A 24,337-nucleotide genomic window follows, 5' to 3' on the forward strand; every position below is an offset into this window, starting at 1 on the left:
GAGAGACACACAGTGCAGTGTAGACACACACACACACACACACACACAGAGAGCGAGCAAGATAATGTAGTGTAGACAGACAAAACACAAATCATACGTTGCATCTGGAATGTAGTGTTTTTCAACCCTGGTACTGCATGCCCACAGTGTCCACACAAACTGAAGATAAATATAAACGCAAATGCAAAGTGTTGGTCCCATGTTTCATGAGCTGAAATAAAATATTTCTCAAATGTTGTGTACAAATTTGTTTACATCCCTGTTATTGAGCATTTCTCCTCTGCCAAGATAATCCATCCACCTAACAGGTGTGGCATATCAAGAAGCTGATTAAACACCATGGTCATTACACAGGTGTACCATGTGCTGGGGACAGTTAAAGGCCTCGAAAATGTGCAGTTTTATCACACAACACAGGGAGCATGCAATCGGCATGCTGACTGCCGGAATGTCCACCAGAGCTGTTAACAGAGAATTTAATGTTAATTTCTCTACCATAAGCTGCCTCCAATGTCGTTTTATAGAATTTGGCAGTACGTCCAACCGCCCTCACAACTGCAGAACACGTACAGTGTATTCGCACTGTATCTACACACAATAACCCAAAATGACAAAGCAAAAACTGGTTTTTATATATTTTTTGCACAAAAATTCAAAATTAAAACCCTTTACTCAGTACTTTGTTGAAGCACCTTTGTCAGCGATTACATCCTCAAGTCTTCCTTAGTATGATGCTACAAGCTTGGCACACCTGTATTTGGGGAGTTTCTCCCATTCTTCTCTGCAAATCCTCTCAAGCTCTGTCAGGTTGGATGGGGAGCGTCAACCCACAGCTATTTTCAGGTCTCTCCAGAGATGTTCGATCAGGTTCAAGTCCGGGCTCTGGCTGGAACACTCAAGGACATTCAGAGACTTGTCCCGAAGCCACTCCTGCGTTGTCTTGGCTGTGCGCTTAGGATCATTGTCCTGTTAGACTGGGGCGAAGGTTCACCTTCCGAGGTCCTGAGCGCTCTGTAGCAGGTTTTCATCAAGGATCGTGCCGTACTTTGCTCTGTTCAGCTTACCCTCAATCCTGACTAGTCACCCAGTCTCTGCCGCTGAAAAAAATCCCGAAAGCATGATGCTGCCACCATGCTTCACCGTAGGGAAGGTGCCAGGTTCCTCCAGACTTGACGCTTGGCATTCAGGCCAAAAAGTACAATCTTGGTTTCATCAGACCAGATAATCTTGTTTCGCATGGTCAGAGAATCCTTTAGGTGCCTTTTGGCAAACTCCAAGCGGGCTGTCATGTGCCTTTTACTTAGGAGTGGCTTCCATCTGGCCACTCTACCATAACGGCCTGATTGGTGGAGTGCTGCAGAGATGGTTGTCCTTCTGGAAGTTTCTGCCATCTCCACAGAGGAACTCTGGAGCTCTGTCAGAGTGATCATTGGGTTCTTGGTCACCTCCCTGACCAAGGCCCTTCTCCCCCGATTGCTCAGTTTGGCCGGGCAGCCAGCTCTAGAAAGAGTCTTGGTTGTTCCAAACTTCTTCCATTTAAGAATGATGAAGTCCGCTGTGTTCTTGGGGACCTTCAATGCTGCAGAAATGTTTTGGTACCCTTCCCCAGATCTGTGCCTCGACACAATCCTCTCGGAGCTCTATGGACAATTCCTTCGACCTCATGGCTTGGTTTTTGCTCTGACATGCACTGTCAACTGTGGGACCTTATATAGACAGGTGTGTGCCTTTCCAAATCATGTCCAATCAATTGAATTTACCACAGGTGGACTCCAATCAAGTTGTAGAAACGTCTCAAGGATGATCAATGGGAACAGGATGAACCTGAGCTCCATTTCGAGTCTCATATCAAAGGGTCTGAATACTTTCGTAAATAAGGTATTCCTGTTTTCGCTTTGTCATTATAGGGTATTATAGGGTATATAGGGTGATGAAGATTTGTATTTATTTAATCCATTTTAGAATAAGGCTGTAATGTAACAAAATGTGGAAAAAGTCTAGGGGTCTGAATACTTTCTGAATGCACTGTATAACCACGCCAGCCCAGGACCTCCACATCCGACTTCACCTGTGGGATCGTCGGAGACCAGACACCCGGACAGCTAATGAAACTGTGGGTTTGCACAACCGAAGAATTTCTGCACAAACTGCCAGAAACCGTCTCAGGGAAGCTCATCTGCGTGCTCGTCGTCCTCACCAGGGTCGTAACTGACTTCAGTGGGCAAATGCTCACCTTCGATGGCTACTGGCACGCTGGAGAAGTGTGCTCTTCACGGATGAATTCCGGGTTTCAACTGTACCGGGCAGATGGCAGACAGCGTGTATAGCGCTGTGTGGGCGAGTGGTTTTCTGACGTCAACGTTGTGAACAGAGTGCCCCATGGTGGAGTTATGGTATGGGCAGGCATAAGCTACGGACAACAAAAACAATTGCATTTTATCGATGGCAATTTGAATGCACAGAGATACCGTTACGAGATCCTGAGGCCCATTGTCGTCCCATTCATCCGCCGCCATCGCCTCATGTTTCAGCATGACTAATGCACGGCCCCATGTCACAAGGATCTGTACACAATTCCTGCTAGCTGAAAATGTCTCAGTTCTTCCGTGGCCTGCATACACACCAGACATGTCACCCATTGAGCGTGTTTGGGATGCTCTGGATCAACGTGTACGACAGCGGGTTCCAGTAACTTTGCACAGCCAGGAGGAGTGGGACAACATTCCACAGGCCACAATCAACAGCCTGATCAACTCTATGTGAAGGAGATGTGTCGTGCTGCATGAGGAAAATGGTGGTCACACCAGATACTGACTGGTTTTCTGATCCACGCCCCTACCTGTTTTTGTTAATGTATCTGTGACCAACAAATGCATATCTGTATTCCCAGTCATGTAAAATCCATAGATTAGAGCCTAATGAATTTATTTCAATTGACTTATTTCTTTATATGAACTGTAACTCAGTACAATCTTTAAAGTATCCACATTCTTTCTATATCTCTCTCTTTCTTCCTCATTACGACACAGACAGTGAATCGCTGAACGAACATACATTACATTTAGACAAGTGAACTCATAGTCACCGCTAGGCTACTCCTCCCGCACACAAACACACACCTCCCTCTTCTTTATCTAAAACAGGCTAACAGGAGGCTAACTCTCCTAGCCTTTCATCTACAGATAAATCTGATGTATCACTGACAGCCCTTCTGTCCACACTTAGCGTCAATGCTAACGCTGTTACTGATGACAGGGCTGAGGTGTGTGTGTGTGTGTGTGCTCTGTTTGTATGGACACTGTGTGAGATAGAATTTTGAGATAAATGAATGCTTAATTTTTTCTGTGTGTTTGATTGTGTTTTGACTTTGTGTGTGTGTCGTGAGTGATGTTTTCATTGCGCTTATTTCTAAGTATCTACGATTAATTTAACCTTGTTTTTCCCTTCCTCCATCCCTCCCCTCTGTTGTTTACAGGGAATTTGAAGAATGTGGTTTAAGAGCGGAGTCTCGTTTCCAATCAGGGCCTCCTGGGGTAATGAACACGCACACACACACGCCAGGCTGATGAAGACCGTATGTTGGAGCTCCATCCTTTGCCAACGGCGAGGAGAGGGAGATGTTGGAGTGTGTGGGGGTGTGTGTGGAGCAGGAGCGATGTTGGAAAACATAACTTGAATGTTTCTAGGGGGACGTTTTATTGTAGGGGACGAGGAGGAGGGTAGGGTGCTGATGTTGCCGGTTTGCTGTTGGTCTGTTTCCGTTTGTCTTTGTATAATGTTTTTAAACTGTGGGGAGGAGATTCGGGTTCGACTAGCCATGGACCAGACAGAGAATTTCTGCTCCAAAAAATGGCTTCCAGGGCCCGTATTCACAAAGCGTTGTGAGTGCTGATCTAGGATCAGAATTTGAAGATTATTTTAGCCTTTTAGATCATAATGAATAAGATTGCATGGCCCAGAATTACTACCTTGTTCCTTTTTGCTTCTAAATTGTCAGTCTAGAACCTATGCTATGGGTGGTTTGTAATATTAGACTTAAATGTGTACATATTTAGGCGTGGGAAACATGAAGGGCGGGCAGGGGTGGTATGGGGATATGTTAGGTAAGATTTGTGCTAAACGAGTAAAGCAGACATGTCAGGGGCTCGTGTTACCTCTTTAGCTGCTTCCCTGGTGCTGTATGTTAACACCCCCCTGGGGTGAGTTTCCCAAAAACATAAAGATCATCTTCAGCATTAAGGTAATCTTACACCCATATAGAGCATCCCGACAAGAATGTTGATGTTTTATGATCTTAGTGCTAAAAATGATCTTTACTACATGAGTGCAGTACTTGTCGGGAGCTTTATATGGTTGTTTTTTTACACTGAACAAAAATATAAACGCAACAATTTCAAATATTTTACTGAGTTACAGTTCATATAAGGAATCAGTCAATTGAAATAAATTCATTAGACCCTAATCTATGGATTTCACATGACAGAGCAGGGGCTCCACCCACTGTGGAGCCAGGCCCTGCCAATCAGAATGAGTTTTTCCCCACAAAAGGGCTTTATTGCAGACAGAAATACTCCTCAGTTTCATCAGCTGTCCGGGTGGCTGGTGTCAGACGTTGAAGAAGCCGGATGTGGAGGTCCTGGGCTGGCGTGGTTACACGTGGTCTGCGGTTGTGAGGCCGGTTGGACGTACTGTACTGCCAAGTTCTCTAAATTGATGTTGGAGGCGGCTTATGGTAGAGAAATTAACATTCAATTCTCTGACAACAGCTCTGGTGGACATTCCTGCAGTCAGCATGCCAATTGCATCTGTGGCATTGTGTTGCATGACAACGCTGCAAATATGTGGCCTTTAATTGTCCCCAGCACAAGGTGCACCTGTGTAATGATCATGCGGTTTAATCAGCTTCTTGATATGCCACACCTGTCAGGTGGATGGATTATTTTGGCGATGTAGAAATGCTCACTAACAGGGATGTAAACAAATGTGTTCACAAAATTTGTGAGAAATAAGCTTTTTGTGCGTATGGAACATTTCTGGGACATTTTATTTCAGCTCATGAAACATGGGACCAACACTTTACATGTTGCGTTTATATTTTTGTTCAGTGGCATGTCAATCTGATCTCCTGTCTAATGAAATATTTTACACAGAAGCATGGGGCAAAATTGATTTCAGTCCTGTTCAAACTGCATGTTTTACATTCAACTGTAAGTACATTCGGAGTGTAGAACAGTTTTGTATCATTTTGCTTTTGGTTTCACAAAAGTACAACTTTTTTTATGGTTCACCTTTGCCTTCTATATGGTGTAAATAACATTTTATTAAAAAATATATAATACAAACTGAGTGTGTTGTGGTTGTCAAATTGTCTGTCTTTTTTCAATTACAACATGAGCTTCAATCAGATCCAGTATAGGAAACTCCCCAAATGTAGGCCTGTGTCCCAAATGACACCATGTTCACTATAGTGCACTACTTTTACTTTTGACTAGAGCCCTATGGGAATAGGGTGCCATTTTGGATGCAGCCTAGGGGTGGGGAATCAGTGGGTTCCATGTGTGGAACAGAAGTTCTGTAATGTTCTGGGTGATCTTTATGGATTTCATTTAAACATCATGACCACAACCAGAACACACACACACACTCAATCTCACACACCGACAAACACACACACGTTATGGATTCTGTGGTCAGCGTTGTGGTTTTCCTCAGAGTGCATGTGAAACAGACTGAGTTTCACTTGTTTATGGGTTAGGAGGAAAGACTAAACTGATTGAAACCATCTCGTAAACAGCTCCATGACAGTATATTGCACAAAGACTCAGTAGAAACTGATGAATTTAGACATGAGAGTAGGGTAGTTCTGTCTTCCACCTCCTCCCCAAACCCCACTTATTATGACATTGCATGGAGACCAGAACAAGACAACTTCAGGGCCTAGGGGGCTGGATTCACAAAATATTTGAGAATGTCTTAAATAACTGTTTCCTTAATTGTTTCTCTATTTAAAACTTATTGAGAATTCCTCAGATTTCTTAAAGACATTTTAGAAAATCTGGCATGGTATTTTTAGATTGGCAATTTGACCAAATAAAGGGGGCCAAGGCCAGAGGGCCAAATTATCAGTCCTTTGCCAACCAAAAATAAATTTCTCAATCCACCTTATTTAATGGGCTTTTTCTCATTTGGGGAAAAGTCCGTCCTCCACCCCTCTCTCCTCCATGACCCAGAAACCGATAAGTGGTCAGGTCATGGACAATTTGTTAGTAGGTACCTTTCATCAAGTTGTCATTTGCTGAAGAGTTTTGAAATCTGCCACACCCCCTTTGAATCAGCTTTTGTTTTGTTGGAGGAGAAAAGCATACACAAGTTTAAAAACAATATGTTACTTATTTATCATTGTGTCTTTAAAATGTCCTGCACAACTAACTTAATTTGTTTTAATCACTTTACACATTTATTTTGGGCTCCAAAATAATTTAACATAATTTAACAGATTAAGTGCAGTGATGTCTAGAAGGGATGCCACTAATGTCAAAGTGATGTCAACTTGCATATTCAAGTCACATCCGAAATCATTTTGGCATTTTAGCTAACGCTAACATTTTTCCAAACCTACTACCTTAATTCTCCTAACCTGCTGCTTAAGTTCTCCTAACCTTCTATGAAAAGTCACTTCTGACAATGGGGCATTCCATCTTGTCAAAACCATGACACGCGAGTGGAGGAGTCTCTTTCATGCAAGCACATTTTCGTCCACGTTCCCTCTCCTCGCCCATCACCTCGCCCATCACCTCGATTACCTTTGACCTTTTTCAAAAGGAAGCGAGAGAGGACGAAGGAGTTGCGCAAATCCAATTGAGAAAATGCATGGCTACCAGACACACCCTATCTGCCTGACAGCTTCACTAAAGAAACTCTCAGAGCCTATAGAGTATAGATTAGAACGTTTCCTCTCCCCCCAGCCTGAAATCAAACTCCCATCTCTCTATTCTCCATTCATGCTGTTGAATAGCACACCTGCCTGCCATGTCCTGTATGGCGATTAGACTGCATTAGGACTTCCCAACGACATTTTATGCAAAACATAATGTTTCCCTCCATAGGATGTAATCATTGATTTGAAGACGACATCAGTTGACCTTTTAGATGAATGATCAATTGTTTTGTCATTATTAGATACCTGTTTGCTTTAGGGCTTAGGCAATAATATAACTAGGCTTGCAAAAATGATCTCAAAGTTGAGATGTTGAACATTTCAAGCTGACGTTAATGTACTTTTACGTCGGTCGGTCTGTTTTTACCCGTTTTGTCTAGTTTTACATTCAAGAGGGAAATTGAAAACCTTTCGTCTCATTTGCATAACGTTTTCCGACCGGGGAGAAAGAGGACTCCCTGTACTTCCATACATCATGCTCGAGCCTCATCTACATGAGAACTGTCCCCGCGCACTGGCGGGACTTGATCACAATAAAGACAGATGCTCGCGAGCCTTTATGTGGTTAACTGAAAAGGAATTAAGGCGCGTGGTGTTTTAAAAGAAGGTGCCTTGGCTTGGCTTGTTTTCTTTTCTCTGACAATATTGAGATTAATTGTTAAGAATCAATGCATGAATGAACAGAGGATCTTAAAAAAGGTTGTGCAATCAATAGGTCTAGGTTGATATGACAACCTCGAATTTTGGGAAATGTTTAGGTCTATATCCCCTGTCATTCTTTTATTTTAGGATGACATTTTGGAGTTATTTGACCTATAGTTGTAACAGAGGACATTTAAATATAAAATAGGCCTACCTAATTGATGAGATAGCATCAGCGGGGTCTGTCTAGGTGGGCTAGTGTGTGTTTGTTTATGCGCGTGTGTGTTGGCCCACACTGTTTTCTATTTTGGTGTCTGAGTCCTGTGAACATTTTATTTTGTGCAAATCGTCAGTTATTGTTTCAAGTGCATTGAGGGGTGTTGGGGCTATGCATTCCCTCGTGAATGATAATCAGTGAGATGGCTGTTGAGAATAGAATAGGCCCTAGAATAGAATAGAACACTATTTGATCTGTGATTGTAGAGAAAGGCGCTCGCTCTTGAGAATAAAGAACATCTGCCTCAGTAGAGCGCTTTCATGACGGGCACACGGAAACTGTGGAAATTTAACCGAACCGTTTGTTGGGCGATAGCCGTTGTGCGTCAGTCCAATTCTCTTTATACTCTTGGCCGGGATTTTGATGCTGTCCAGCCACAAACGCACTTCGCCGGCGGCTTCTTGAGGGTCAAGTGTGTGAGAGAGAGAGAATAATCCTTTAGATTCAGTAACAGCACCATTGAGGGAACTCTGCCGGAGTCGTCCAGTCTAGAGAGAGAGATTGAGAGTGAAGGCGAGACGCTGCACGGGGACAATGTCCTGCTCCATAACCGTTTACTTTATGGCTACAGTTTAACAGGATCTAACGGATGCATTGCTAAATATAGACAACTATTGATAAACGTTTTAATTGACAACAAACAGTTACTGGTGTGGTTTTGCGAGTTGGAGTTGATTTGGGTGCATTTGACTTCTCACCAATCCTCTCCACACACGTGCTGCGCTGAACGTGGTTTTCTAAAAGGTTTGTTCTTGCCTATATACATTTTCTGTTAAAGCTATTTGGAAGTTATGCGTTAGGCCAATGTTTATTTGACATTGCCCATGGTTTTCTTTGCTCTTTGTTTTATTTCGCAGAGCAATAAGGCAGAGCGTGCACTTATTTGCCAAGCACTTGTCAATTAACTTTTCCTAATGTATTTATTTTATTTTTACAGTTTTCCGATATACATTCTGAAGTTAGCCTACACCCTCAAATTAAATACATTTTATGCACTATTTGAATGATGACTTATAACACTACTCAATAACATTAATCTCCAAAAAGCCTGGTTTTGACAGTTATTGAGTCAATTTGACCAAATCTGCAAATGGGGCCAATTTTTTTGGGTCACAAACATTAGTAGGTCTATATGTGTTATGAAAAGTAGGTTATAAGCTAATGTAATTTTATAGGCTGATTTTAAATATCCTTTCTGCATTGTTTCCTCCATCCCAAAGATAAATGTGTTGATTCAATTAAAACGAGGCTATGCTGAGCCTCAGCATATGGTCAAGGTGTGAATGCAGATTGACGTTTCAATTTTCTCGTCACGCATGGTAATTGTGTAATTGACACCCCCGTTGTTGTGTAGAGGGTAGAAGCATACTATGCTCTCTTTCAGGTCCAACCCACAAGTCCACCGGGAGACCGATATGATTAATCAAATTACTGAAAACCTGTTCCAAGTAACTTCTATTGTAATTGTCTGACATCATAATGTGATTACATTTTAGTCATTTAGCAGACGCTCTTATCCAGAGAGACTTACATGAGCAATTAGGGTTAAGTGCCTTGCTTAAGGGTACATCAACAGATTTTTCACCTAGTCGGCTCGGGGATTAGAACCAGCGACCTTTCGGTTACTGGCATAACGCCGCCCTAGTTTATATAGGCTAAATAAACTAGCCTTGCTAATTGAATAGCCTACCTTTGTATCAATCAACAGTTTCAGTCTTATTGGCAATAGGTTAAGAAGCAGTTTAGTGAGAGAGACCTACCACTTCAATAGGCTCTGTTGGAATATTTTCAAAACGCAATTCTTCCTTCTTTGAGGAAGGCCTAATCACTGATATAGATGGAAGGATATTTGAACATGGTCCAGTGTCTCGCCTTCCTCCTGTCTCTGTCTTCCCGTCAGCATCAGTGTAATAGAAAGCTGTTGTGTTGAGGGACCATGTGCAGTCAGTCTGCCTCTGACAGTAATCAGCCAATGAATAATGAACACAAAGGACCAGAGAACACACACACAGTGGTGAATACCAAACAGCTGTCAATGGCAGGCTACAGAAGATGACGGGTGTGTATGTCTGTCCTATAGGCCCAGTGCAGCTGTATGCCTGCCTGTAGCAATTATCCTCTCCCTAAATATGGGCTGGGGCAGGAAGGGGGTTGGAGGAGTGTGTCTCGGGAAGGGGGGGGGGTCCAGTGGATCAGCACATATAATTAAGCGATTAACTGCCTAAAATGACAGCCTCATGACTACACGTGTGTGTGTGTCCCTCTTTCACACCCACATACACACTCCTTTTCTCAGGGCGATATGTATGTTATCATGTGACTCGGACCTCAAAGAGTCTGTTGTCTTTTAACCCTATTATAAACCCCAGGCAACCAACCAGACAGTCAGTCAGTCAGCTCTCTCTGAGCCTCTATGGCATTTTCATGGTTCATTTATTTAATTTACTTAGTCTGTATCCCAAGTTCCCAAACCTTGGTTGGTTCTGGTCTAAAGTAGTGCATTATAAAGGGCCTAGGGTGCCATTTGGGATACAGCCCTTCTCTCTGCAATGTAAAGAACAATAACTAAAAAAATATTTTGTTTGTTCGTGTGACCCACCAATTAAATAAGACAATAATTTTTAGCTGGGACGCAGTCTCCAGTCTCAATCCAATATTTGGATTAGGATACTTAGTGGGTCGTCTAGTGATAAAAATTGACTTCAGGCTGTTAAAGCAAAGCAAGTGAGTCTTATCATCACTGTGATCCAGCCGCTATTATGTCATATCTCTTATCAGAACCTTGTATGTTTTTAGTACTCTTATCTCTTTCGCCTTGTGTAGTGTCCCTGTTTGATGACGTTATTGTAACACCATCTTTTCCTCTTCCTCATTCCCAGGCATCCCCGGGTGATGACCTCACTGCTGTTCTCCAGCCCCACCCACGTCGTCATGAAGGACCGCGAGCTGCCGTCATCCTCCCTCACCCTCCTTCACTACCCCGGGACGGCGGTACCCGTCAAGACACCCGGGGGTGGCCCCTTACCCCCCTCCTCCACCACCCTCCACACCTCCACCTCTCCATCCCTCTCCAAACCCCAGCCATTCTGCCTGCAGACCCTCCAGACCGGCCCTCACCTCCTCGCCAGCATGCAGCTCCAGAAACTCAACTCCCACTACCAGAGTCTGGCTGGAGGTATAGGTGGTGGCGTAGACTCGGGGCCCACCTCAGGACCTCAGAGGGGGTTTGGGGCCTCGACACTGGGCTCGGCGGGGCAGCTGGTGGGGGGTACCCCTGGAGGTGTTGTTGGGAGGAACCAGGGCTGTGGGGGGATTATTGACTCTGACCCGGTGGATGAGGAGGTGCTGATGTCGTTGGTCGTAGAGCTGGGGTTGGACCAGGCTAACGAGCTGCCTGAACTCTGGCTGGGACAGAACGAGTTTGACTTCATAGCGGATGTACCTGCCAGATGCTGACCCGCCCAAATGGAGGGATGAAAGGAGGGGATCTGTGTTCTTTCCTGTTCATTACTCTCTAGGTTGGATTGACAGAAACTCTGATGTCCCGGCTGGGTGCTCACCCAAACACACGAAACAATACATATTTTTTTTCTTTTGGGGTCACCCTCTCTGTTTTTCTCTGAAGGACAAGTTATGGACACAAACTGACCCAACAAGCATGCTGTTCTCTTGTTTTTCCTCTGTATCCCCCTCTAAATTTCAAAATTTTGAAGGAGAAAGGGTAGACACAGGGTCTTATGTTTTTGTGTGTGTCTGTGTCTCACAGAAAATGCTATAATGTTACTGAGGGAACCTGTGCATTCCAGTGAATCCTCTTTTTACTTTGCAGAACGCAAATTACTCTGAAGCAGAGGGTTTAGGGTTGCAAACGCCCACATTTCCAATAGAGACCAAAGAGGACAAAACCTTTTAGGCAAAGGACAACTGCTTGGCAGGGCCCACCCTATCTATATGTAATAGTAGGGAAAACACTGAGGGATAGAAATAGCCATTCAGAGACAAAAGCCTTTTACCTAAGCCTCAGGCCTGTCTGTCAATTTCACTGTACGTCCCATGGGCCTCCTTACACACACTCACACACCGGCAGAAGGATGGATAGATGGTATTATGATCCGGTAATGTAGTAGCAGCCGTGAAACTGGCACTTGTCACTTATTCAGTTACCCCAACATTTTAGGAGAGTTCAGAGGGTTTGGATGGGACACCAGGGTGTGTGTGTGTGCCTGTGACATAAGACAGACATGACAGGAGGCATCAGAAGCCTGTGTAGTCTCCGTGAACCGGTGTAACCTGACCTGTATGGTGCTGACAGTGTCTGTATCTAAATAAATGAATGAGTCTCAACGTCCGTGGTCTTTGTGTACCTGGTAACTCTGTAGGTGAAATGAATCATAGTTTCCCCCCCCCTCTGTCTTTCTCTCTGTCTGTATTGTAAGTCTCTTCATCTTTCTCTTCTCTCTCTCCACCCCCTGTCCCCGTCTCTCTCCCCTGTGCTCCCAGATACATTACTACCTACTCTGCTGTTGTACCGTCAAAGTCAATGAGTACGTCCCAAATGGCTCTCTATATAGTGCATTACTTTTGAACAGGGCTCTATGGGCCCTGTTCAAAAGTAGTGCAGTGTGTGTGTGTGTGTATACATACACTACCAGTCAAAAGTTTGGACACACCTACTCATTTAAGGGTTTTTCTTTATTTTTACTATTTTTTACATTGTAGATTAATAGTGAAGACATCAAAACTATGAAATAACACATGGAATCATGCAGTAACCAAAATTGTGCAATGTGTGTTACACAAATCAAAATATATTGTATATTTGAGATTCTTCAAATAACCACCCTTTGCCTTGATGACAGCTTTGCACACTCTGCATTCTCTCAACCAGCTTCACCTGGAATTCTTTTCCAACAGTCTTGAAGGAGTTCCCACATATGCTGAGCACTTGTTGGCTGCTTTTCCTTCACTCTGCGGTCCAACTCATCCCAAACCATCTCAATTGGGTTGAGGTTGGGGGATTGTGGAGGCCAGGTCATCTGATGCAGCACTCCATCACTCTCCTCCTTGGTAAAATAGCCCTTATACAGCCTGGAGGTGTGTTGCGTCATTGTCCTGTTGAAAAACAAATGATGGGATGGCGTATTGCTGCAGAATGCTGGGGTAGCCATGCTGGTTAAATGTGCCTTGAATTCTAAATAAATCGCACAGTGTCACCAGCAAAGCACCCCCACACCATAACACCACCTCCTCCATGCTTTACGGTGGGAAATACACATGCGGAGATCATCCATTCACCCACACCGCGTCTCACAAAGACACGGCGGTTGGAACCATAAATCTCAAATTTTGACTCCAGACCAAAGGACAAATTTCCACCGGTCTAATGTCCATTGCTCGTGTTTCTTGGCCCAGGCAAGTCTCTTCTTATTGGTGTCCTTTAGTAGTGGTTTCTTTGCAGCAATTCTACCATGAAGGCCTGATTCACACAGTCCCCTCTGAACAGTTGATGTTGAGATGTCTGTTACTTGAACTCTGTGAAGCATTTATTTGGGCTGCAATTTCTGAGGCTGATAACTATAAAGAACTTATCCTCTGCAGCAAAGGTAACTCTGGGTCTTCCATTCCTGTGGAAGTCCTCATGAGAGCCAGTTTCTTCATAGCACTTGATGGTTTTTGCGACTGCACTTGAAGAAACTTTCAAAGTTCTTGAAATGTTCTGTATTGACTGACCTTCATGTCTTAAAGTAATGATGGACTGTCGTTTCTCTTTGCTTATTTGAGCTGTTCTTGCCATAATATGGACTTGGTCTTTTACCAAATAAGGCTATCTTCTGTATCCCCCCTACCTTGTCACAACACAACTGATTGGCTGAAACGCATTAAGAAGGAAAGAAATTCCACAAATTAACTTTTAAGAAGGCACACCTGTTAATTTAAATGCATTCCAGGTGACTACCTCATGAAGCTGGTTGAGAGTGTGCAAAGCTGTCAAGGCAAATGGTGGCTATTTGAAGAATCTCAAATATAAAATATATTTTGAATTGTTTAACACTTTTTTGCTTACTACATGATTCCATATGTGCTATTTCATAGTTTTGATGTCTTCACTATTATTCTACAATGTAGAAAATAGTAAAAATAAAGAAAACCCCTGGAATGAATAGGTGTGTCCAAACTTTTGACTGGTACTGTATGCATATATATATATATATATATATATATATATTTATGTGTATGTGTGTGTGTATATATATATATATATATGTATATATATATATGTGTATGTATGGAATAGTGTGCCATATAGGACACACACAATCTATTACTTCATGAGGGTTTAGGTTACATTTAATGTGGCGGTTAAAGAAGGGTGACTTTTTTTGTTGTATTTTTTTGGGGGGGGTCGGGGGGTGGGTCAAATTGTGAGAACTGAAGGCTAATTAATGATAAACTAATGATTGAGTATTTGAATCATTTTTTTTTTACAGTACCTGTTCAGAAGACTGTTGATAAGAGATTTCCTCTTAATAAAGATAATAAAGAAGAAAAGTTCCCATTGACTAAGTTCCCAGGTTCCTAGTCTGAGTCACATGGCATCAACATGCTTTTTTCACCATGTGATAAGTTGGTGTTTTTACCATGCGAGTTAGTCAGTCAGTAGGCTACATATCTAAACAGGGTCCTTATTGTTTTGTAGTTTTAGTTGCTGGGATCACTTGATTGTAAGAGAGCACGAGTGTGTGTGTGTCTGTGTGTGCGTGCATGCTTGCATGGGAAAGTATTCCTGTATGTTACCCTTTAAGTCTTACGTTTTGACTCCAAGGAAATGCAAGATAACTATGTTAAACACCAACTTATTTCCTAATCAGAAACCATTTGAGCTTACAGACTAGTAAGAACATTTACTTTCATTAAATGTTGTTTGTTTTGCTTTCCTTATGACATTTCAGATCTTTTTGTGATTGTTTTATTTTTGTTTTAGCTCGAGAAACACTTCTTGCTATTGATTTTATAAAGGAACAAAATAATGTTGGAGAAAAAAGTATATTAATTACTAATGAATCACTTGTCTAGTAGATACTGCACTGATTATATGGTCCTAAGTTTCTCTTTTTAAATCACACCTTTTGAATTGAGGCCTTATTTTAGAAAGGGAGAGGGCCCTATGTTTATTTATATCTCTCTTTTCTTTTTCTTTTTGAAATGACTGATGGAATCATAACTGAGGTTGATTTTTGTTTTAGCACTTTCTCTCTTTGCATCTCATTTGTATCTTTATTAAAATATGTACTAGATCATATTTGAATGCTTGTATATTTGTTACTTCTCTGCATTTGGGGGAAAATAAAGAATACCAACCTGACTCGTCTTTACATTTGTCATTACTCCGACCAGATTCAACATTTGTACGTTATTTTAGTTCATTCAGTCATAAACCCTTGATTGCTGAAAACGGTTCACATTTTATTAGAACATGTCGCCATCTAGTGGTGACTTCTAAAAAATCAACAGGTCACGCAAGTCTTATAATAAAAGGAAGATGGGCGGTTGGCCTATAGCAACAAAACACAGAATATTCATAGGCATGATTTGAGAAAAATCTGTCAAATTTATAAAAACACACTATTGATAGGCTACAACAGACATACACTGTTGCATGTTTATTGAGGGCCAGGGGTCAAGCATAATGCGGTGCCTTTGTTGTGTAAGTCCTTAACTTGTGTAACTATGTGAAGATAAATTGAGTATACACTTAAAATATATGAAAGCAAGCTGCCAGAGAGAAGGACGCCACTAGTGACATTTGGCATGGGAATTGGGAACACATGCGCCTCAGAACGGCTTTATTATCTCGCGCAGCATAAGCTGAAAGGCTCTGTCACGCGCTGACATTTCCTGAAAGAGATGGCAAAAGGACATCTGAGAGGCTCGGAGAAGACAAAAACACATAGGCTACAGTACATACCAACATTTATTTGTTTATTAGGATGAAGACATGTAGGCTAGACTTGCGAATCAAGATCATCAATATTATGAAAAGTTGTTCAACTGTGTATGCGTTGCTTAGGCCTATTACATTTTGAGAATATAGTAGTGAACGGAGTAAGCGGGAAGCAAACCCAGACCTCCGGCGTGATAGGCAAACATCCTACACATCACGCCAATAGGGTTAATACACTTGGTGAGAATTGTAACATGGCTCATATAGCGAGGATCGCTACTCTATGATTAATTTGAAATATATTAAATATTTACAATCATATAAGAATCAGTGAGAGCCATATCAGTATTTGTACCATTCAATACAATAAAAATACTGACTTTATTATGTGTAACTGGCCTGCTAAAATAACCATCTTCCATATTTTTAACAAGTTCAAGGAACATCCAGTTGCAGTTATTCTCCTCGACACAAGAGAGCGGACCATATAAATTCCGCTCTGTTTGTCCCTCGTCATGCACAGTACTTGGTGTTATTTTCTAAGGCCTGAAAGTGGGAGGTCCTTTTCCCCGCAGACTCCAACATGGTGAGCTGTGTTTCCGAACGATTCTCTCCAGAATCATCGTCAAACATCACTTTTTCTGAATATAATATCGCACATAAAACTGTGATGATTTGAAAATACATACGTTTTGCGATGGTTAATCCCTGTATTGAAATAAGAACTTATGTTTTGGTCTATGAAACTATATTCGAAAAACTGACTTATTTGGCATTCGGAGCCAACGGCTAGCTAGTTAGCGTCAATGCTGCCCATTTGAACCAAATGTTTCTGCTACCACAGCTTTTATGTTAAAGTCTATTTCTAAAGTGTATACCTGTCCGTGGCAATTGAGCACAAACCTTTTGCAGAGAGAATTGGGTAAAAATAAACCCGGTTTATTGTGCTTTTATCGAGTAGGCCCCAGTCGAAATACCATGTAGGAAATGGCTAGCTTGGATGCTAAACTCTGCTAGCCAGACAGGTCACATGGTGTCTCGAATGAAACTGAGCTGTCTGTCGTTGTTGAGCTGTTGCTTGAAAGTTTAACTACATTCTAGCTAGTTGACAGTTATTTTTGTGGTTACTAGGCACGAGGACCGAAGAAGCACTTGAAGCGCGTTGCAGCGCCCAAGCATTGGATGCTTGACAAGCTCACCGGAGTGTTCGTAAGTACAATTTACTTCATACCTAAATGGTGTTAAAACCACAATGTTACCAGCTAGTTGCAGATTATTAGCAAAATGGAGGGGCATTCATATCTATGGCCGCGTCGCATAGAAACGACTAGTTCCTGCATATATGTCTGGCAGCAAAAAATTTGCGGTAACGCTTAACTCTGTGCATAACGTGGATTTGTCTTTCTGAATATTCTCTGGTGTATGGCGAACCACCTGCAACTGAACAGACATAAAAAAAATAAAAAAAACACACGAAGAAAGTATAGGCAAGAACAAGTTCGTTGCTTCTGACCCTTTCTATTAGCCAAGGTATAACTGTTACTATTGAATAATTCAAATATCGCCGTTTTAATGCATAGCTATCTTCCTGTGTAGTTGTCTGCCGTCCCTACATTGTCTATAGCGGTCATTGTTTACTGCTCATATAGCAGTTAAAATACCACGTCCTATTTTCTCCTCTGTAGGCGCCTCGTCCCTCCACTGGTCCCCACAAGCTGAGGGAGTGCCTGCCCCTCATCATCTTCCTCAGGAACCGTCTGAAGTACGCCCTGACCGGAGACGAGGTCAAGAAGATCTGCATGCAGAGGTTCATCAAGATTGACGGCAAGGTCCGCACTGATGTCACCTACCCCACTGGCTTCATGGGTGAGTTGGGTTTGATGAGGGGTGGGTGAGGAAGGGATGGGGTGAGTATGTTTTGAGTGAGGAAGGGAGAGGAGTATAGTTTGCAGTGATGTCACCTTCCCAATTGGCTTCATGGGTGAGTCTGACTAGGGGATAGGGGGATGCAAGGTGTGGGTGGGTAGGTGAAGGATAATGGGAATGGAGTGAGGGGATGGGAAGGACTGGAGGGTGCATTTGGGGTGAGAAGGGGGAGGGAACTGTTCCACTCCATGCATGCTTTCACCTAGCCAGTGACTAGAGCAGGAAATAAAGAGCAATGAAGAAAATCTTTGGTTTTGATCAATGAGCTGAAAAAAATCTCACCAATACCTCTAAGAAGTTCTGAGCTCTAACTGAAAGTAGGGATGCATTTTCTATAGGACATGTAGGTTATAGGACATGTAGCCCCTTGTTGCTGTGAAATTACATTTGTAAATGTTTCCAGTTGTAGTTGGGCTGTTGTGATGGGCACATCACATTGGCTGTAAGGCACTGAACTGACTGAAAGCTTCTGCTATAAATGTCTATAGAATTTTGCACTTGGGAGATGCCATGCTTAGTGATTGGAGTGAGTTTCATTTTGTTGTAGTTAGTCTCGGCTTTGGGGGCGGAGGCTTATGGTGATATCTTGATCACGCTTGTCAAATTATTCCTCACTTGTTTTCTAATTTGGTGTTCATGGCTTCTGGTTAGATAAGTGCACCTCACACCTGATGGATGGACATCTGTGAACCCACTTCAAGGAATTTAATCTCTTTTGGATCTTCACCCATAACCCCCTTGGGGCTCAGGCATACTTGTACACACACCAGTAGACATTCACTCTCATATACTCAAACATTTTCTCAGGCACACACCCCACCAGACTTTCATGCACACACCATCTTGCACGCACACACACTTCCATAGCACCTTTATTCCTGCCAAGAGAGTAATGATGGTGTTGTGATTAATTTCCCAGGCCAGGTGAAGCCTCACAGTATGTAAATGCAGACCATGTAACACCTCTCCTTCAAGGCTAGCTCACACACTACTGTTAGAAAAACAATACAGTGGGATGTTAGCCGAGCCATTAATCTACAATGGAGTGGCTTTGTCACTGGACCATGCCCTCTCCCTCATTGGTGCACCACAAGGCTAGATCACACACCTTGATGGCAAAACGGTGTGAGATGTTTCCCTCTGATACCCAATGGAGTCTAGAGGAATTGTATAGTGCCCCTCCACCAGTCTTAAGATTTACCAGTCTTTAGCTAGCTAGCTGATGTACAATGGAATTAGTTGTATTGTGCTTTTTAGTTGTATTGTGCAGGTAGCCTAGCGGTTAGACTGTTGGACCAGTAACCGAAAGGTCGCTAGTTCGAATCCCGCGCCGACAAGGTGAAAAGGGAACTTGATGTTCCATGGTCGCTGTTGATAATGGCAGACCCTGGCCGTCGCCCCACTCTCCGATGATATCTCAGGAGTGGGATATGTAAAAACAAATGTCCAATTCACCCGTATTAATACGAACTTGTACATGTGTGAAATAGGACAAATCTAAGCACCTACCTAATTATTACTATTATGAAGGGACTATATATTGTTGGGTTGACTGTCATTCTGACTACAGGTATCTGAATTGCACGGTGTCATTTTGTTCCCAGTTATGAGAATTTGATCCTGACTGACAGATTGTGTATTGAATTTGATCTAATGCTGACTTTTGTTTTAGCTCTGCTTTGACAGACAATGTTGTGATGTAGTGTTGGCCTGTTCTGGATTTGATCATTGACACGAACTGGTGTGGTCTGTCTGTAGATGTGATCAGCATTGAGAAAACTGGAGAGCATTTCCGTCTGATCTATGATGTGAAGGGACGTTTCACCGTTCACCGCATCACCGCTGAGGAGGCCCAGGTACTACACACACGTTGTCACACATGCTTGGGAGTCTAGTAATTCACAGCTCAGGCCTAACTTTTTAAACCAAGCAGTACAATATAATGTTCTGTATGGAGGGAGCGATGAAGACAGTCTTTGGTTTTGACCAACGATCTGAAAAAACACTCACCAATACCTCTAAGAAGTTCTGAGCTCCAACCAAAAGAATTGAATGAATCCTAATGTGAAACGGTTACAAATTCAACCTTTTGTGTAAATGCCTAGCGCGATTTCAGTTGGAGTACTTATGCTTGTTTATCATATTAGGATTTAGGCTCCAAAACCAAGCTGTGAATAACTGCTGACATGTAAAACATTTTTGGACTATCAACAGTGGACTAATGAAAAAAAAGAGGTTCTAGTGGATTTTCCTTTTAATTAAGCATTTATATTTCAGAGACTAGGTTTGGGAAGCCCTGCAATAACAATCACTCACTTTCTCCTCTCTCCTCTCCCATCCCCCTCATCACCTCCCCCTCTCCTTCCCTCCAGTACAAACTGTGCAAGGTGAAGAAGAACCTCATTGGCACCAAGGGAGTCCCCCACCTGGTGACCCACGACGCACGCACGATCCGCTACCCCGACCCCCTCATCAAGGTCAACGACACAGTCCGCATCGACCTCGCCACCGGCAAGATCACAGAACACATCAAGTTTGACACAGGTAACATCACAGTTAACAATATATACTTTTAAAGTGATTGAAAGGGAAATTAATACCTGTGAGGAAAGCGGTCTTTAAGGTTAGTGTGTTAAGATTTTTGAAAGTGTTACATATAAAATCTATTAAGGGAGTGGGTAGTAATGTCTATGGCTTGTGTCTTGAAAAATTATTAGGAAAGCAGGATAAGTTACAGTGCAGCTTGTTCAGTGCTGTTATGTTCCCCCTGCACACATCAACTTGTTTCCTACTATTCCTATCTGTCTTGCATCCCACGGCTTGCAGGGACGCTTGGTCTCAGACACTGTTAGACAGGCATAGTAACTAAATTTAAGATTTTGTGTAGTCTTGCTTATCCCATGGTAGAGGGTGACATTTTCTTCAACGGTGAATGTAGAACTGGATGTTTGACTCATTTTGACATGTTGTAGGAAAAATTAATTGTGAAATGCAAGTCTGTTCATTCAGACCATTGGATCCACTAAGCACCATCTTTGAAACTTTTTGCAGATTTGACTGATGCAAAGCAACAATACTACATTTTAGTCATTTAGCAGAGTGCATACATATTTTTTTTTCGTACTGGCCCCCCGTGGGAAACTAATGCACAACCCTGGCGTTGCAAGCGCCATGCTATACCAACTGAGCTACCCAATCAAACTTGGCATACTTTTGAAGCGCAGTCTTTATCCTCATCTCTCTCCCCTCTTCTTCCCTCTTCTCCCTGTAGGTAACCTGTGCATGGTGACCGGCGGTGCCAATTTGGGACGTATCGGTATCATCACCAACAGGGAGAGGCATCCTGGCTCGTTTGATGTGGTGCACGTCAAGGATAGCGCTGGAAACATCTTCGCCACCAGGCTTGGAAACATCTTCATCATTGGCAAAGTAAGCAGAGGAGACTCGTACACGCATACTCAAACACATACCTGCACATCCACATACACACATGAACTACAGACACCCTGACAACACTGCTCATCCCCTCCATTTCTTGACACTCATGTAGTTGCTCAGTACTCATGTGTGATTGTACGGAGGTAGAACAAAGCCAATGCTATGTCTTCGGTACCAGTGTGTTATTGTCTGCTGGTTCTATCCTCAATCGCTGGCACACTTGACAATGATGAACAGTAGGTTTACCAACCATCCCAAACCATCTAGGCTGCAGACAACCATTGTGGAGGGACACAATGACACATTGGTCCTTACCCTGTAAGCAGTCAATGGACAAGGTATGACAGCTATCCATGCTTTGGTTTAGTTTCCCTGGCACTGTTTCTACATGCTAATGTTCACGTATTTGTGACACAAATCCCATTTAAGTCATGGGACCAATGTAAGCATTTTTCGCACATGTTCAAATCATCTAGAAGTGACGTTGAGCTTCACAATACATTTTTGATCAGGGTTCTCCAACCTTAGCATGAGAGCTACTTTATTATTTTCTAGCTTTCAAATAGGCACGTTCTCCTCTTCCCTGTGTCCATAATATACAAGAGAAAGTAGTGCACTGTTTTCTGACATTATACCTGGTAAGATAATGGTTAATAAACAACAAAGGGGTGGCCCTATAAAATCAGACCCACCCCCCAATTCTGTTTTATATTCCCAAATGATGTTCTGACTTTTCACTCTTAAAATGACAATTGTTAATAGAAACAACAAACAATGTGTCCGGAAGAAAACAAACCATATTTAGATTTGAGTGTAATTCCCCTTTAATTGCACATCTGGCCATTTAATTGTGCATCTAGCGAGTGAGTAATGTGCCGGTCTAGCGACGGTTCTGTACTGCGGCTGCTCGTTTCATGGCAAAATTGGCAAATAATAGATACACATGATAAACTTAATCATGATATACTTCTGCCAGGTAAGCAGTTAACATTAAATGAATAACATTGCATTTAACATATATTTGAGAAGGTTTTGGGGAAAGTATATCTGTCAACCCACAATACTGTTATCACATCAACTGGTTACACACAGAGCGATAAAAGGGCCCACCACACAGACAGACCGGGGCAATATTGCTGGAAATTAATTGGCAGATATTGTTAGGTTTGGATTTTGAAGAAAATCGTGGCTAACCAGGGATGGGATAATGTTGCGTTGATTAGATAGTCGCTGGGAGCTTGCGGTGTCTGATACTGATGAGATTTGTTTGACAGTTTGCGGTGGAACATGTGAAAATTGCATGTACTTTCAGAATTGTTTGGCAAGCTACTCATAGGTGGGCTGTAAGCTACTGGTAGCTTGCGATCGACCTGTTGGATAGCCTGCTTTTAGGTACTTCTAGATGATTTGGACATGATGCTCGAAAAATGCTAATATAGGTCCCATGACTTAAATTGGATATGTGCCACAAATGCTAAAATGTTAGCATTTGGGGACTGCCATGACAACTAAGCCAAAGCATGGATTCATACCTTGTCTGTAGACTGCTGACAGGGTAAGGAAACGTGTAATTTGGGTGAAATATCCCTTTAACACAAGTACATACTACAGCCTGATTAATTTATCGGTCCCACGCATTATCGGCAGGTTTTGGTCTTTTTAGACTAACATCAGTATTTGTCACAGCTAAGATGAAATGTTCAATTTTCCTAAGAACCAAGGTTAATTTTTATTGAAAATTATATTTTATCCACTTACATTTGACCACTTCCTGTGCCATGTTTGTAGATTCCCTCTTTACCACCTTTCTTTTGTAACATCTTCTGTTTTCCCTCCTCTTTCTCCCCACCCCCCCATATCTCCAGGGCAACAAGCCGTGGGTGTCCCTGCCCCGTGGAAAGGGTATCCGTCTCACAATCGCTGAGGAGAGAGACAAGAGAATCGCTGCCAAGGCCGGCAGCAGCTAAGTCCTATATGTAGGTCTAAGCATTTTGGCTTTGAAATAAAAACAATGTTATTTACAACAAAATCCAACCGCTGACTTGACTATTGTTTTCCATGTTGATGTTAGTAAATTATTTGGTTTGTAAATTATTTGAAAGACTAGGGAAATGTGTTTTGATGGAAAATTTGTCAGTTCCTTGTCAACTAGTGAGAGGCCTGTTATTTACACTGCCTAGTAACCTCCCGAGTGGCGCAGTGGTCTAAGGCTGTGCCACTAGAGATCCTGGTTCGAATCCAGGCTCTGCTGCAGCCGGCCGCAACCGGGAGACCAATGGGGCGGCGCACAATTGGCCCAGGGTAGGGGAGGGAATGGCCGGCAGGGAGGTAGCTCAGTTGGTAGAGCATGGTGTTTGCAACGCCAGGGTTGTGGGTTCGATTCCCACGGGGGGCCAGTATGAAAATAAAAAAGAATAATGTATGCACCAACTGTAAGTCGCTCTGGATAAGAGCGTCTGCTAAATGACGTAAATGTAGTGCTTATGTGATCATAACCTCACTGAACATTACAGTATGTGCTAAGCATGTTGTGATCATTTACATTTAAACACTTTGTGTATTCACATTCACTAAAACCAGGTTGTGTGTATATGGGCATTCAATCTTCGATCAACATTGTCATGCACTGGAAAGTGTGGTTTGGGCAATGTTGGACATATGGCATGTTATTGCTGCTGGTCATTATGGGACGTCTTCCAGTTTTCACCTTGCAGAAGACTATGAAGAGGGCTGCAATCAGCAATGGTAGGGTTCAAGCTATGGCCCCACAGCGCCACCATCAGGAGAAATTGGACTCATCGCTCTAGGGTGAGCTACACTGGGAAAATATATACATTATTTTTACATTTTTAGTCATTTAGCAGACTCTCTTATCCAGAGAGACTTAGTGAGTGCATACATTTTCATACTGGCCCCCCGTGGGAAACGAACCCACAACCCTGGCGTTGCAAGCGCCATGCTCTACCAACTGAGCTACAGGGGACTTGCATTTAAAAGATTATACTGCGTTGGAGTTTAAATAAAGAAATGGGTCAATTGAAGAGTTCATAAGGATCTAATCTATGGATTTCACATGACTGATAATACACAACTGGGGGGGTAGGGGTTGTGGATCAGAAAACCAGTCGGTGTCTGGGGCTCCCGAGTGGCGCAGCAGTCTAAGGCACGGCATCTA

At 42.7% G+C, this 24,337-nt stretch overlaps 3 protein-coding genes across 3 annotated transcripts in view; all 3 read left to right on the top strand.

Moving 5' to 3' along the window:
- hdac8 (histone deacetylase 8) overlaps positions 1–4,395 on the top strand; it is a 42,876-nt gene extending 38,481 nt beyond the window's left edge. The window contains exon 11 of the mRNA XM_084165498.1: positions 3,476–4,395. Coding sequence (XP_084021624.1) covers positions 3,476–3,498 — 23 coding nt within the window. The 3' untranslated portion in view covers positions 3,499–4,395. The remainder of the gene's footprint in view (positions 1–3,475) is intronic.
- Positions 4,396–8,341: 3,946 nt separating this feature from the next.
- Positions 8,342–12,198, top strand: LOC311132679 (cbp/p300-interacting transactivator 1-like). Its single transcript, XM_084165948.1, has 2 exons — positions 8,342–8,600; positions 10,736–12,198. The coding sequence occupies exon 2, from the start codon at positions 10,749–10,751 to the stop codon at positions 11,310–11,312; it is 564 nt and encodes a 187-aa protein (XP_084022074.1). The 5' UTR covers positions 8,342–8,600; positions 10,736–10,748; the 3' UTR covers positions 11,313–12,198.
- A 4,173-nt stretch (positions 12,199–16,371) lies between these two features.
- LOC311132652 (small ribosomal subunit protein eS4-like) lies at positions 16,372–23,196 on the top strand. Its single transcript, XM_084165915.1, has 6 exons — positions 16,372–17,007; positions 17,484–17,664; positions 19,483–19,580; positions 20,097–20,268; positions 20,996–21,153; positions 23,028–23,196. The coding sequence occupies exons 1-6, from the start codon at positions 16,981–16,983 to the stop codon at positions 23,127–23,129; spliced, it is 738 nt and encodes a 245-aa protein (XP_084022041.1). The 5' UTR covers positions 16,372–16,980; the 3' UTR covers positions 23,130–23,196.
- Positions 23,197–24,337: the final 1,141 nt, after the last annotated feature.

The sequence above is a fragment of the Coregonus lavaretus genome, assembly GCF_964263955.1.
Source record: "Coregonus lavaretus genome assembly, chromosome: 7".
Taxonomy (NCBI): Eukaryota; Metazoa; Chordata; class Actinopteri; order Salmoniformes; family Salmonidae; genus Coregonus; species Coregonus lavaretus.

Bases quoted from the DNA above. Each gene is read 5' to 3' on its own strand.
- LOC311132679 (XM_084165948.1), top strand. From the start codon at position 10,749: ATGACCTCACTGCTGTTCTCCAGCCCCACCCACGTCGTCATGAAGGAC.
- LOC311132652 (XM_084165915.1), top strand. From the start codon at position 16,981: ATGCTTGACAAGCTCACCGGAGTGTTC. The intron at 17,008-17,483 runs GTAAGTACAATT...TCTCCTCTGTAG, and splicing joins ACAAGCTCACCGGAGTGTTC to GCGCCTCGTCCCTCCACTGG. The intron at 21,154-23,027 runs GTAAGCAGAGGA...CCATATCTCCAG, and splicing joins ACATCTTCATCATTGGCAAA to GGCAACAAGCCGTGGGTGTC.